This window comes from Rattus norvegicus, chromosome 14 (genome assembly GCF_036323735.1).
Source record: "Rattus norvegicus strain BN/NHsdMcwi chromosome 14, GRCr8, whole genome shotgun sequence".
NCBI classification, from domain to species: domain Eukaryota; kingdom Metazoa; phylum Chordata; class Mammalia; order Rodentia; family Muridae; genus Rattus; species Rattus norvegicus.
The window spans coordinates 95616349-95631817 of NC_086032.1; the positions used below are offsets into that span (position 1 = coordinate 95616349).

General features: G+C 43.1%; 1 protein-coding gene across 2 annotated transcripts in view; it reads right to left on the reverse strand.

Moving 5' to 3' along the window:
- The window catches only part of Plek (pleckstrin), a 32677-nt gene extending 17699 nt beyond the window's left edge, over positions 1 to 14978 (reverse strand). Inside the window, exons 1-3 of one of the 2 annotated variants that reach the window (NM_001025750.1) lie at positions 14728 to 14978; positions 1162 to 1317; positions 656 to 837 (exon numbers count right to left, since the gene is read on the reverse strand). In NM_001025750.1, coding sequence (NP_001020921.1) covers positions 656 to 837; positions 1162 to 1317; positions 14728 to 14769 — 380 coding nt within the window. In that variant the 5' untranslated portion in view covers positions 14770 to 14978. The remainder of the gene's footprint in view (positions 1 to 655; positions 838 to 1161; positions 1318 to 14727) is intronic. The other variant, XM_006251520.1, reaches the window with a different exon arrangement.
- Positions 14979 to 15469: the final 491 nt, after the last annotated feature.

The window sequence follows — 15469 nt, forward strand, 5'->3', positions numbered from 1 at the left end:
AAGGTAAGCCTTAAAGAAAGTGGGTTTTTTTTTTAAGCTTATCTTTTTTCCCATGAAAGTTGTAAGGTAAATAATAATTTACCCTGAATAATAAACTAAAAGTAGCCTCGTCAGAATAATTCTAAGTCTCTGTGCTCCCTTGTAGTTTGAGCATCTTTCCCCCACTTAATGCTGACAGTGCCAGCCAATCACATGATGTCTGAAACCATCGGCTATACCCAAACCAGATTTCTGCTCTTGGGACCTGACCCAGGTGAGAGAAGTGCTAAGTCTCATTAAGTTTAACGTGATTCTATTCCTGTGGCATGCCAACTCTTACATTAGTTGTACAGAAAATATCTGTCTTGTCCCCTCTCAGAGACTGCTTTTAAATCCAGCCTGTGTGAACTGAACTCTTATCAGATGTATTAAACAGCCAACACGAGGTTCTTTCTAATGAGTCTCTAGTTTCAGGCCAGGCTTAACACAAAAGGCAAATATACCAAGAGGAATGGCCATCCCTGAGAAAGAAGCTCTTGTGATTAGAGCCGATGTAAAGAACACCGCAAAGAACCCATTTCCCAGTCTCTGTCAAGGCCTAGGATTACCTATTGTTCCCTGCCACCTCTCTTTCACTAATGTCAAAGGGTGAAGAGAGGCAAACTCAGAAAATTACCCCAAGTCAATTGTCTCTGGCAGACGAATGGACCTCCTTGTGGATTTTCTTGCAAACTTCTGGCCTCCTTCAATGCATTTAATGGCTTTCTTGATGTCCCGAACCCAAGCATCTCTCTCCTCCAGGTAGGCTGCCTGGAAGAAGTGGTCCTGCTGTTTGGTTGTAGTGATTTTTAACACGAACTGAAAACCAAAAGACATTCCATTAGAAATGACCCCCTTCAAGGTCTAAGGCCCTTCATGAAACAATTGCTAAAAACCTGTTCTGGCAAAGAGAGTGCCCAACGTCAGGGTAACAAAAGGATGTTGAGAAGAGGGGATGCTTATTCAGAAAGCATTGCTAACATCAATCAGACTCCAAGGTCAGCAGGTAACAGAGCTCAGCCCATAAACTGAGCCTTGAGAAACGAGAAGGGTGGAGGGAGCTAGGAGAGGCAGAATTTGAAAAGAGCATAGGAGGTCAACAGGTGACCCAAGGGTCTTGGTGGCTCTTTGGTATCAACTCACCATCCGTTTGCCAAAGTCTTGACAGGGGCTGGTTAGAGTACTTCCTTTCAGCGGGATCATCCCCTTGGGGTTGTTGTCACTTTTCTTCTTATAAAACTCAATTCCGTCTTCTAGCAGTACAACCCACATGGGTTTCCAGGTGTTAAACACACTTCCCTGTAACAAGGAAGAGATGGGACGAGGATGTGGACAGGACAATTTGTGACTTATACTTTCTACTTAACAGATCTTATTCACACCTTCCTAGAGTTGACTTTAAAAGTGTTTTGTGACAATCTCTGCAGACACAGCACGAATCCTCTCAAAGTGATGACTTCTAGGGACATCAGTACATTCCCTGCCTGCCTCTTCTAGCTGCTTACTCCCTGACTGCCCCCTTCCAAACTCTGCCTCTCTTAGCTCACTCCTCCCCCTCTCCATCTTTAAGGTCAGCTTAGTAGACAACTGCTGAAGGCTTTCCAAACTGCCCTTCATGGCCTTGATCTGAAGGTCACCTCCCTCTTTCCCCACTGACTGTTCTTTGCATCCTAAAGCTTGGCTGTGTGTGCTTCCTTAAACACTCAGTCTCGCTCAGCTTTCAGCTCCCGTGGTAACAGCACTGACCCAAAGCAACCTGGTGGTTAAAGGGTTTGTCTCTGCATACAGTTTACAATCTATCATGGAGAAAAGTCGGGGCAGGAGCTCCGGGCGGGATCCTGGAGACAGGAATTGAAGCAGAGACCATGAAGGAAGGCTGGTTATTGGCTTGCTTTCCCTGTCATGTCCTGCTACTTTTCTTACATCCTTCTACCTTTCCTGGCTGAGCCCTTCTTTGCCAGTTACCCACAGACCAATCTGATGGAGGCTGTTCCTCAGCTGAGACTCCCTCTCCCCAGATATGTCTAGGTTTGTGTCAGGTTGACAAAGACCTACACCAACAATTAAGTTGTCATCATGGGGTTATCTTTCCTTGCCAGAGATTGTTCTTATAGGTCCTTTTACTCCATGTTATTGAGTACGTAGCTCATGTTCATTAAAATGGTGACAGAGAAGACTATTTCAAAATTGCCAAGTTACTGAGAAATATGACTGGTCCTTCTCACTGCCTACTCATTACCAGAGCCTTTACCTTCCACCACCCTTGGCTAAAACCAAACCACATTCCTCTTACCCAACTGCTATGAGAAAGAACTATCAGCAAGCTTCTCTCTCTCTCTCTCTCTCTCTCTCTCTCTCTCTCTCTCTCTCTCTGTGTGTGTGTGTGTGTGTGTGTGTGTGTGTGTGTGTGTGTGTGTGTTTGTACATGTGTGTGCATGTACTGTCACAATATTTGTATTGTGGGGATTAGTTTTCTCAAAAAGAAAAATCTCTTCAATAAAATACTTATGGTTGCCTTTTTTCTTTTCTTTTTCTTTTTTTCTTTCCACAACATAGGCAGAAAGTGGAGTTTGTATATTCTATAAAGTAGAGTTTGTGAAATTGCTCAGGTGAAAGGCTCATGCTTCCAAGGCTAATGACCAGAATTCAAACACAAGATAGGAGAGACATAGTCAACTACTGCCTGATTGGGCTTTCAAGTCCACTCTTAGGAGCAAAGGCATGTCTGCTACTCTAAATTGGACTAAAAACCTATGGGTGGGGAGCTCACAGGCTCCAGGGTTGAACCTACTACTGCTATTCTACTAAGTGAACGAAGTATCAAACTGCCTCTTAATTTGTGTTTATCTTCCTGTAGATCAGAGAACATTTTGTGCAGTGGACAGTGGTCAACAAGAAACACACAGTTGGTTAAAGTACAGAGAACAAGTGTCAGTGGGTGTCCAACCACAAACGGAACACGGACGTCACACACCCTCTACTCCACGCTCAAGCACCCCCGGAGAAATGAGAATGGAAAGATAATAGCCTGAAGCCAGGGAGGACCAGAGGAAAACAGTGCCCTCTGGACATTCCTGGGACACAGAACTCATGAATTCACAGCAGCTATGGTCGCCTGCAGAGGACCTTCAAGGGATCAAGCCAGTCAGCATTCTAGAATAAAGTGGAAGGAGTTGGCAAGCCTCCATTTATCAGTGGGGAGCCATAGACATCCATGAGCTCTCAGGAGGGAACAGCCAGTGTTCCTTAAAAAATGGGGCTCCTGGTGGTGGAAGAGTAGAATAAATTAGAGTTAATGGTGAAAAAAAAGACAGGACAAGGATGTGGAGACAGTTGCTGGAGGGGCCGAGGGAGGAGTAGGGAGTAGATATAATGAATATATATGAAATTGTCGAAAATTTAATAAAACTATGTTTTTAAATTAACCACTGTAGCTCTCTCCTCCAGCCAAGCAAGATACCCAAAGGAAAGGCCAAGGGGAAGAAGGTGGCCCCGGCCCCCGCTGTTGTCAAGAAACAGGAGGCCAAAACGGTGGTCAATCCTTTGCTTGAGAAAAGGCCCAAGAACTTCAGCATTGGGCAGGACATCCAGCCCCGAAGAGATCTCACACGCTTCGTCAAATGGCCCCACTACATCAGGCAGCAGCAAAGAGCCATCCTCTATAAGCGATTCACAGTGCCTCCTGCCATTAACCAGTTCACTCAGGCCCTGGACAGGCAAGCAGCGACCCAGCTACTTAAGTTTCCCCACAAGTACAGGCCAGAGACAAAGCAGAAGAAGCAAAGGCTGCTGGCCCACGCTGAGAAGAAAGCTGCTGGCAAAGAAGGCGTCCCAACTAAGAAACTCCTGTCTTCCGAGCAGGGGTCAATACAGTCACCACCTTGGTGGAGAACAAGATGGCTGGGCTGATGGTGATTGCCCATGATGTAGACCCCATTGAGCTGGTGGTTTTCCTGCCTGCCCTGTGTCAAAAGATAAGGGTGCCCTACTGCATCATCAAGGGGAAGGCCAGGCTGGGGCGCCTGGTCCACAGGAAGACGTGCACCACTGTTGCCTTCACACAGGTTAACTCGAAAGACAAGGGTGCTCTGGCTAAGCTGGTGGAAGCTCTTAGGACCAATTATAATGACAGATACAACGAGATCCACCGCCACGGGGGAGACAACGTCCTGGGTCCTAAGTCTGTGGCTCACATTGCCAAGCTGGAAAAGGCAAAGGCTAACGAACTCGCCTCTAAACTGGGTTAAATGTACACTTACGTTTTCTGTACATAAATATAATTACAAAATTAAAAAAATTAACCATTGTGCTAGATCCAGGAAGTCCTTTCTGGTCTCTATGCTCAGAGGGTTTAGGAAGTAAAGTTCTTGGCCTCTATCTTTAACTAACAGTGACACCCTTTTGTGACAACCAAAAATAGAATTATCAACCATTTCCCAGGATATCCTGAGAAATGCACATCAGGAAACACAAGGCCCCCTTATAAGGGTCCATTTGTCAAAACAAAAACTATGTATACAGAGAGGATAAACACTGACGGGATGGTCATTTTGCCTGTTCAAACACTTCCTTTATTCTAGGCCTAAAATAATGTTTCCTGCGAAAATGTGCTATCTTTTTCCACCCTGGAAGAAAAACTGACTAGACTAGCAATGATTAGCCTTTTCCAAAAATGAACACTATGACAATACATGAAATAATTTTCATTAAATTCTCTCCTGGTTTACAACTTCGATCATCTTAATTTACAAAGCATATACCCAGCAAACTAATAGGTAAAACTATTACTAATAGGTCCTTTTTTTAAAAATGGACCACAGCATTTAATGGGCATGCCATTCAAGAAGACATCCAAATACCCTACCAAGAAAATGTTCAACATAGTTATTTATCATGGAAAGAGAGATCCAGAGCACGGTGAGATGCTGCTATGCATTCAGTAGCATACCTAATGCTTATAAAGGTTGAGCACAGCCTCACTGATGGATGAGGTAAAATAGTTGGAATACATGCCTGGGCCCATAGACGAATGTCTGGCAGTTCATGTGAAAGCTAATATGAGGTCATTATGACAAAGAGGAGGCAGGCGCTTTGCACAAGAAGAATTATACTGCCACTTATAAAAATTTACCTTTCTCCCAAGTGGTGTGGTGAGCTACGATGAAGGGATTTAGAGTAGTTTCTCTGTTGACTTGCAGTTGCTATAAGCCACCGGTTTGTCAGTCAGACAGCCTATGCTTGTTAATGCCCTATATCTTTCCCTTTCTGTCCTCGAGTCTCTGTTCACCCAAAGAATAAGCCTGAGGCAAAAGTAGCCTGTCCTAGCACCCTTGCCTGGGTAATGTGAAACTGGGAGTAGAATCCTGCTCTCTTAACTCCTCGTTAATGCTCTTTCCCTTCCCCTCAGGCAGCATCTCCATTTTGGTTCAGGAGTAGCTGCTTAATTCTGGAATCTGGGTCAATTCCTTAATACAATTTAACAAGAGTTTGCCGTTTAATATAGATGAAAGATGAATAGATAGGTAAGTAGGTAGGTAAATAGGAGAAAGAGGGAGAGAGAGAGAGAGAGAGAGAGAGAGAGAGAGAGAGAGAGAGAGAGAGGAGATAGTGCTTTTAAAAACTAATGTCTGGGACCACCATTGCTCCAGATTTTCTAAATTTTTTCAGACTTTGAAATATGATATATTTTGAGAATAGAAACTATGTCTAAGCATGAAATTCAGTTGTGAGCCATAAACACCTTACACACCCAGCTAAAAAGAAATCTCATATAATATTTTAATTATTTTAGGTTTTAGGCTACGAGCCGTATTTAGAGTTCTCACTGTACAACTGGTCATCCTCATAGGACCTGGTATGATGTATCTCGATGCGTTATATGACACAGAAAGAAATTATAAAAATGAAATCTTTGATCATATTGAAGATGGACTTTTGTGAAATACTTATAAAAACTGAAAACAAATTGAAAGTTCATGATAGTTATAATATAGCATCATTGAGTTAAAGGTTAATGTCATTAATGGGTACTTCTAAAATTAATTAGAATGCAAAAGCCAAGCCAAAGAACCAGTCTAGATGTCCATCACCAGCTGAGTAAATAAAGACCCATACACAATTATATGAAGCTACGAAGAAAAATGAAATTGTGGCATCTGCAAGATTGGATACAACTCGAAACTGTTATGTTAAGTGAAACATGCTAGACCCCAAAAAGTATCACATGTACCTAGATTTAAAGTTATGTGTGTGTGTGTTCTCTTATTGTGGTTCTCTCTCTCTCTCTCTCTCTCTCTCTCTCTCTCTCTCTCTCTCTCTCTTCATGCGCACACATATGATCACATGTCATGAAACTAGAAAAGACAGTGTAAGAAGGGAGGAAGCGGGTGCAAGAGAATTGTGAAATAAAGAAGGCAAGGTAAGCAGAAGGGAGCCAGCTAAGGGAAAGGAGCCAGCTGGAGGGTGTGAGAGGGCATGGAGGAGGAGAGGGAGGGGGTGGGAGAGGAAATGAGTAACAGTGAAGTGTAATGATGTAATAACAAAACGTACGAAGATGCCAGTGCTCCGTTTGCTGGACTAAAAAGGAACCATTTGAAAGTAGCTGTGCATGGAGTGTTCACTGGTGTTGGGCTATGGAATACTAGGGGAATGAGCTGTAAATCCCTGAAATAATGAAAATAGAATGTCAAGAAAGTGTCTAGGGCTGGAGAGGTGCATCAGAGGTTAAGAGCCTTAACTGCTCTCACAGATTTTCTGAACACTACAAAGTGAATGATCAGGCCATAGCTTTGAAAACGGCTAGATATAGACATAAAATGGTGGGCCATTGCAAAATTTATCCCTAATACTAAGCAAAGAACTTTAAAGTGCATATACTATTTACAGGGATTGACCAAAGAAAGGACAACGGGATTGGAAAACTACATTACAATGGATTATATTAAGTGTTTTAGGAGATATACTTGAGTAGAAAAAAATTAATGCAACAAAATATCAAAATAACTTTAAAAAAGAAACAAGCTGTGTTAAATCCTAACAAAGAGTAAGTACTATCGTACATTTTAAAGATGATTAAGCTGATAATATATCCTCTTTTAAATGTACAGAGTATTTCTAAACCACATTTTGCTAGGCAAACTTAAGATGTAAATGTAAAAGGGTAATTTTAGGATTGATCGGCAATTTTTCCCCCTATGGCTACATTTATCTGCCACTCTGTAAATGTGTCTCAGGAGGAAGGAAGTTCTCGAATTGAAATTGAAGTCACGTTGGACGTGGTAGAATTTGCCGGTAGTCCCCAGCTGAAGCAGGTGAAGGATTCTGAGGGCAGATTGAACTTCACAGTGAAGTACTATCTCAAAGCCAGCAACGAATCTGTTAAAGAAAACAGTCTAGAACATTGAAAGTGAAGCCCACAGGTTACAGAGGTGGTTATTACACATTATTACACGTGGTCCCCTGACATGAATGTCTTCTGGCCTTGGCCCTACTTAAGTTCTATTTATCATGTTTGTTACAGATATATTTCAGGAAATTTCACCCCAACTCCTCAAGTGGAAATTTCTGGTTTCTTTGGAAGCTCGGTTGTGCCATGTGACGTTTTTCTGGAAGCTGCCTTATGAGAGGATGCTTTGCTGAAGAAGACACGTAAAGGGGCATGCGATGTTTCGCCGGAGTAGGTGCTTGAGAGGCTGCATGATGTTTGGAAAGAATATATAAATGGAAACTCATAAACAGTGAGAAGAAGCTTTGCTGGAATTCTCTAGGCTTCACTGGCTTTACAACCCTTCGCGGGTCTTTGCGGGTCTTTGGGGGTCTTCGCGGGTCTTCGCGGGTCTTCGCGGGCCTTCGCGGGTCTTTGCAGAGAGAAATATGCCTAAGAACTCCTTGTGGCATTCCGGCTGATTATTGCCACTTCTGTTGACTCATGCTAATTTGTCAGAGCCTTGCGGTTTCTGCTGGATAGAGCTGCTGCTACTGACTCATGTTTAGCGATTGCTATTGGACTGGACTTCCGGTGTCCTGACAGCGAAGAGTGGAATCACCCACAATGAACGTACTTCTAAACGGGTCCATAAACCCCTTTTCCTGTAAACCTTCTTTCTCCCTACCTCCGGTCAGTGGGCTGGAAGGGAGATTAAAGTGTTCGAGAACCCTAAATAAAATAGGTTTAGAGAAGAATCTAAGGCTACAAACTCCAGCATATCATTCCAGGACTAAATCACTGGAAACTGAAGTCTAAAAACAGAGAGGAATCGTAACTAACAGGGCAGGAAAGAATAGTTTCTACACATTTTTTCCCCTCCTTTGCTGTGAGACAGTGGACTTCCAGCAAATAGGATGTCCATGGGCATCACATGCTGGGGAGGAAGGGAATGCTGTGCTCCTGGGCCAGCTTAAGGAGAAACCTGCCAGCCTGGAAGAGATTTCACACAGTTCTAACAACAACCAGCCATCTTCCAGAACATCCCAGATCCCAGACAACGATGCTCAGGGATGGGCGGGGTCAGTGACGCTGCTCAGCTGTGCATAGTGTCCTATTTACACAGAGCCTCACGTCATGAACTGACGACAGACTTGGTCCTGCATTGCACGCAGTCTGTGCTCTGCTTTTCACAAGAATAGACTACTAACTCTGCAAATTCCATGCTTCTCAGGTATGTTGGGAACCCTTCATGCAGGGACCCCGATTGCAGCAAATTAAGTGGGCCCTGTTTAGAAGAGAATGCCACAGTGGTACTATCTCACTAGGAGAGGTCTTGAAGAAACTGAATAGTTTTAGCCCAACAAGAGACAGGCAAACGGATAAGTGTTTTCTCCAAAGGTATTTAACTTTTGTATTTTTTTGTTGTTGGTAGCAGTTAGCTTAGGTTTTGTTCCACTAGTTAGAAGTCTTAGTAAACAAATTTTGCATCAATCAAAGGAAAAAAGTCAACGTGTGAATTCTCTGACAATAGATGTATTAAATGCTAATTGTATATTAAGCAAAATATACAAGGCACAAATGAAAAACTCAATTACATACTTCACATGCCTAGATTTCCACCCAGTTTCTACACACTTGTCCTGTGGCACACTCATCCCTCTAGTCCTATGCCCAGGTCACCCTGGCAACCTCTGTCACTCTCTGGCAATGCTAAAGTAATCGTAACTGCTAGGAGAATGCTTAATGTGGTCATGTAATGACCAGCTTAGCTGAGCTCTCTTCCCCTTTTTTGAATACCTTACGTGTTACTACAATATGGAACCTTGATCCTCTGGTCTCTGCAAAAACTTCAGTCCAGAAATGAGAGAGTATTTCTTAAGTTTTAGACCTGACCTGTGTGTTAAGAGAATAAAAATGAAAATGGTGCGCTCTCCATCTTCAGACAGTTCAGGTCTAACAGAAGGGACGATCAGCTCTTGCTCAGCACGTCCAGCTCCACTGACAGAAGCTACCCCTGGAGGCTCAGTGCTGAGGGAAGCAGACTGTGTGCGCAGGGCCCTCCCAAATACTTCCTGGAATGGAGATCTCTTCTCACTTCCCCTTCCCTTCAAACTCTCATTTCACACGTCTATACAGAGCCCAGATGTATAGAATCCTTTTATAATCATAACTATGTAAGAATGGTGCATCATTGTACTCCTCCTCCACATCTATAGGCACTCTGTTTTAAGTGAGAATCTATTAAATCAGTCTTTTACTTCCGTTGCGTTATAAACCATGTCATCTAGTTCCCTACTTGCACAACTTCTCAGACACTTGTATTACATGTACATAAGTCCTTCGGAAGCAAGAGAATGAGCCTAATTGGTAGTGTATTTTTATATGAATAAATTCTACCGAATGGGACTTCCCCTAACAAAAACATATTAAATAAGCTGTACAGAAGCTCAGTGTGCTTTTCCAACTTGGTTTCCTGAATTTTCCATTTGTGGGTACATTTTACCTTTGTCTTTGGGCTCTGTGACCTTAAACAAACTGTTCATTTTTTTCTAAACATCAGTACCTGCTTCTCCTTATAAACATTAAAGAATATGTATGAAACATTTCAAAGAGCACGCTGTTAGCTTGTGGTGGGGCCTCAGAAATGGCCATAATACAGATAGATCAGAGTCCAATTTTGTGAACATTACAGTTGGAATGATTCTGGCCTGAGAGTCTCCCTGGTCCCATCTATCAGAGAAAAGAATTATTTGGAAAAGGAACCACGGCAGATTAAGCCCATAAGGACCCCATGAAACATGGTTACAGCCACTCCACACAGCTCTGGGTTATACTGGTGCACTGCCACACCAACTCCTGGATCCGTACCACCGTGCCATGCTTTATCTTGGGGACTTCAAGCAAGACCTTCTGCCACCGTGTACTTCAGTTTCCTCATCTGCAAAGTAATGGATATGTGTATCCATTTCCTAGGATTAGTTGGCCTAGGAATGTTCTATAAATGCATTAACGCACAAAGTGCTTAGGACTGTCCCTAACAGGGTGAGCGCATGTGTTAACTGCCACACGAGGGGGACAAAACTCCTGGAGATTGTTTGATACTGTTCAGAAGACAACATGGCTCTAGAAAAGAATTCTCGTATAAAATTCCCAATCTGACCTGAGTGCTTCTGGTTCCTTTACTTACTTACCTCACTTTACCTCACCTCACCTCACCTCACCTTACCTCACATTACCTCACCTCACCTCACCTCACCTCACCTTACCTCACCTCACTTTACCTCACCTCACCTCACCTCACCTCACCTCACCTTACCTCACATTACCTCACCTCACCTCACTTTACCTCACCTCACCTCACCTTACCTCACCTCACCTCACCTTACCTCACATTACCTCACTCACTTTAACAATATCGTCATAGTACTTTGATCAACACTCTCTATCCTATCAGCCTCTCTCATGTCTTTCCCACTTCCACCAAACCCTTTCTTCACAACATCAGTCAATACTGTGCTCAACAATATAGCAACCTGCTATAACTTTGTGGAACATCCCCCACCCGGTCCCCCTGTCTTTGTATTTCTCACGACCCTGGTTTCTGGGCTATCAACCTCACAGGACATTCAAGTCTTAAGTTGCTCTTTGAGTTTGTCCTTCAGTACCGAGTAACTGCTAGGTTGTTGTCATGGAAACTAGTTTTTGGCAACGAGAGACATAACATGAAGGAATATTCTCTTGTTTCAAAGTCATGGTTATAAGAACATCCGATTATATGTATTCCATAACAACCAATATATTTACTTCTCAAAAACTAATCCCCCAACCAGAAAAAAAAAGTTCCTACACCCAGAGTTATTTGCAATACACCTATGCCTTTCAGAGCACCATGGCATTATGGGGATTTTGCTATTACAGCTGCTTGATAATGAGCAAGTCACCTGCTCTCTGTGAGGTGATAGGACTGGAGAGAGATCACATTGGGATAGCAGCCGGATGTCCCTACAGGGTCACAAATTCTTCTTAAAATAAGCACAAGTGATAAGACTCAGGGCAAGGAGTGCTGTTTAGAAGGAAAGGGTAGACAATGACAGTCACTTTTCTTCTCCCATTCTTAATCATAATCTCTATTTAAAGATCTTAGCCAGGGGGCAAAAGAGGAAACATAAGTTGTGAAATGTGGACAGTTATCTCTAACAGAACCAAGGGCTCATGCGATGGCTCTGTAGGAAATGCACTTGCTGCCAAGCCTGGTGACTTGAGTCTAATCTCCAGGAACCATATGGTGGAAGGACAAAACCAAACCCACAAGTTGTCCACTGATCTCAGCATATGCGCTATGGTGCATGCTTACACAGAGAGACAAAGAGAGTCTCAGAGAGAGAGAGGGAGAAAGACAGAGACAGAGACAGACAGAGAGAAAGGGAGAGAGAAAGATACGGAAAGAGATAGACACAGAGAGAGACAAAGAGAGATACAGAGAAACACACAGAGAGAGAGAGACAGAGAGGCAAACAGAGACACACGGAGACTAAAGAAAGAAGGGGGAACAAAGAAGAGACATGTTAGAGTTTATATACCAGTAGCCATCAACCTGAAGACTTGACAAAATTCCTATATCAGCATTTTCTAATGCTATAGTTTTCCAACCAAAATATTCTACCTCAAAATAAGTATTTCATAACGCACAGGAGAAGAGCATATTTAATTCCTATGCCAGGATCTTGAATTTCATAGTTGTTGTTACTTGGCTTGCTTGCAACTGAGCAACCACACTCCACAGGAGGAGGGTCTCCTGGTTCTTTCCTCAGGAGTGATTTGGAACCATCACCACCTCACAGACTGTTGGTGTATGTACTTGCTGATATCTATCTTCACTTATGGGCTACTCTCTGTTTCCTAGGTTCCTAGACAGATAGACGAGTTTAACCAACATATTATATAACTGAAAGAAACTTAAAATATAGGGAAGTTACGAATTTTGATGCCTAATTATGAAATCCTCGTTTCAGGTTTACACTCAGGACTGACAAAAGCACCAAGTGAGAGGATTGGGGGATAGCTCAATGGCAAACATCTGGGGGGGACAGCTCAATGGCAAACATTTGGGGACACAGTTCAATGGTAAAACACATTTGCCTAACCGTATGCAAGGCCCTGGAATTGAATGGCCCTGAGGAAATGCAAAACACCATGAAAAGATGCACAGTAGTTTAAATGTAATGTAAATTTAAGTGTAATATTAATGAGTATCTCCACAAGAATGATGGGAAATACACATTGTGGAAATATCAACATGAGGTTTCACTGTGCTCTCGTCTAGAGTCTTTCTTAGACTGATACTTGTTAGTCATAATCTGAGAGAATTACTGTGACTAATTAAAAGCTTTTAAATCTAGATTCTCCACAGTCCTGAATCTACCCTTCCCCCTCCCCAGTGAAATGGCCTCACCTGATGCAGATTGAATTGTCTATAGTTTTGTAGTCTAGTGACTGTAACATATAAGCATACAAACTTTATAACAGCAATTTTATCGTTTTGTATTAAAACAAGGCCTAGCCTGTGAGGTGACTCAGTTGTCTCCTGAGCTTTTACATACACATCATGGAAGGTGTCCCACTCAAATACACAGACACAGAGAAACACACACACACACACACACACACACACACACACACAATTTTTCAGTCTGATCAGGACAGAGATCATTCAGCAGCAGTTCCCCTCAGTTCTCAGAGAGGAAGACCATGGATGCCAACTGCCAATCATCTACACCTAGCTGTTTCACTTACTAATGATTCAAAATCCAATTATCCTAAGAGAATACATTGAAGGCCCCTGAGCTCTCCAGCACCAACTCAGAACTCTCACCACCCCAGATACACCGTGAACACTAGTGGAGATTAGAGATTAGCTTTCCTTCAGAAAAAACTTGGGGTGCTAAAGAGCGATCTCAGTGCCCAGGGGCTAGAGAGAGTATTTCTCCTGACTCTGCCACAGCCCTGGACCCGGGGATCTTAGTCTCTCACAGACAAATGAAAGTTTCTTTCTAATTCGAAATAAAAAATGAAACCAGGCTGTGTGATATGTACCGTTTAGTGTTCTTTATCCATAGACATAGTACATTTTAAGCTAAAAAAGAAACAAACAAATGATCTAAAATAAAGATGCAGCTGGACCCGATTGTTCATTCCTTTAATTTCAGGGTCTGGGAGACTGAGGCAGGAGGCTTGTCACCAGTTCAAGGTTAGCCTTGGAAATATATTAAGAGGTATAGAGTAAGACCCTTTCGCAAAAATTGATAAACTAGGTACTTAATTGACTGCATTGAGTTTTAAGAAGCCGAGAGTCCCATTGGCTGCCCATTTGGTTAGAAAGCTACTTGTGAGTGTAGTCAGAAGCAGCATTTCTGAGCTGCTGGGCCCATTTGGCTCTATGCAAGTGTGTTTGTGCACAGAGTGTTGCCCACAGGATGCCAGCCGCTCTGATGTGTGAATTCACCCAGCGAGGAAATTTCATAACTCAAAGCGCACCCAGCAGCAGAAGAAAGACTAGAAGCACCATCAAAATTGAATTTTCCACAACACTAAACTATTTTTATCATTCTCACGTCCCCACTTCTGTTCTTTAAGACCTGCCACTTCGGGGGTCCGTTTTACAAATGTATTAAATCGTGGATAAGAACGGCCACTGTCACCACCAGGAACCACCTTCGCACCCTTGAAACAGAAACATAAGGTCTTTCATGCAGTAGAGTGGGGAACGCCCAAGAAATTAGCTGCATTGTTTCGTCTGCTTGTTCACACCAACGCTGACCACCCTTAACCCTTCTACAACCCTGTGCCACCCCCAACAACCCTTCTACAGCCCTCTCAGTTTAAATAAGAACAACCAGTCCTCCAAGCAACTTCTCTAACAGAAAAATTTGAGACTTTTCTCCCACAGAAGGCAATGTTTAGGGGCTGCAAAGTGTTTTACATCATGAAAAACTAAATCTGGATTTTCATCTTCCGCACCCTGAATCCTGGAATTCTCAGGCTCGGAAGGGCTAATCGTGCTGAAGCCTGAGGTAGATTAATTCCCTTTTAAGAAAAACAGGGTAGAGGAACCCCTGGAGGAAGCCCCATCCCAGCGCACCGCCAATATGATGTAGTACTCTCATCCTAACCCAATAGATCCAACATGGACTGTCTCTGGAAGGGATGGGCGGAGTATGGAGCAAACACTAATCCCCTGTAAGCCCCTCTCTAAGTCCAGCGCTGTGAGTGACTTCCCTACGTACCTTCTTCACAAGGTAGCCCTCCCTGATGCGCTTTGGTTCCATGCCTGGTAGACAGTCGCACAGGTCCCCTCTTCAGACACGATCTCTGAGGAGCTCAGGCTCCTCTGGAGACCTAGGCGCTTGTGGGCTGCCCTTTATACAGTGAGGTCTCTTTCGCAATTTCTCTTCTGCCGGCGGTGACTGCATGATGACATCCTTTTCCCCTCACTGGGGTGACAAGTCAGAAAAAGGAACTAGATAGCTGAATAGCCCATGCTTTCCCAATGATGGAAATAATGAAGTACGGCTTAGTCAAATACGTACCCATATGTAAAACTTCTGTCCTAAAGCGAAAAAGATAATAAGAGGTGAACAATAAAACTTTATTGGTTGAAACTGTCCAATTGTTCTTGAAATGTTAAAAAAAAACGTACTTAATAAAAATGCCAAGAAGCTATCTCCATCCCCACTCTGGTATACACACCAGCCAGCCACATGAGTGATGGACACCTCCCCCTCTTCATTGTCCCCACCAATCCCAGGAGGACCAGCTATAAAGAAAAGTGAAATCATGAAGTTTTCAGGTAAGGGGATGGAACTGGAAAATATTATACTAATGTAACCCAGCCTCAGAAAGACCCCCATTTCCTCTCTTGTTTATGAACCCTAGCTCCAGATCTCTAGGTTTGAATGTTACCTGTAGTAATCATAGAAGTCAGGTAGGTAGAAAGAGATCATCTGAGGGGGGAGGGGAACAATGCTC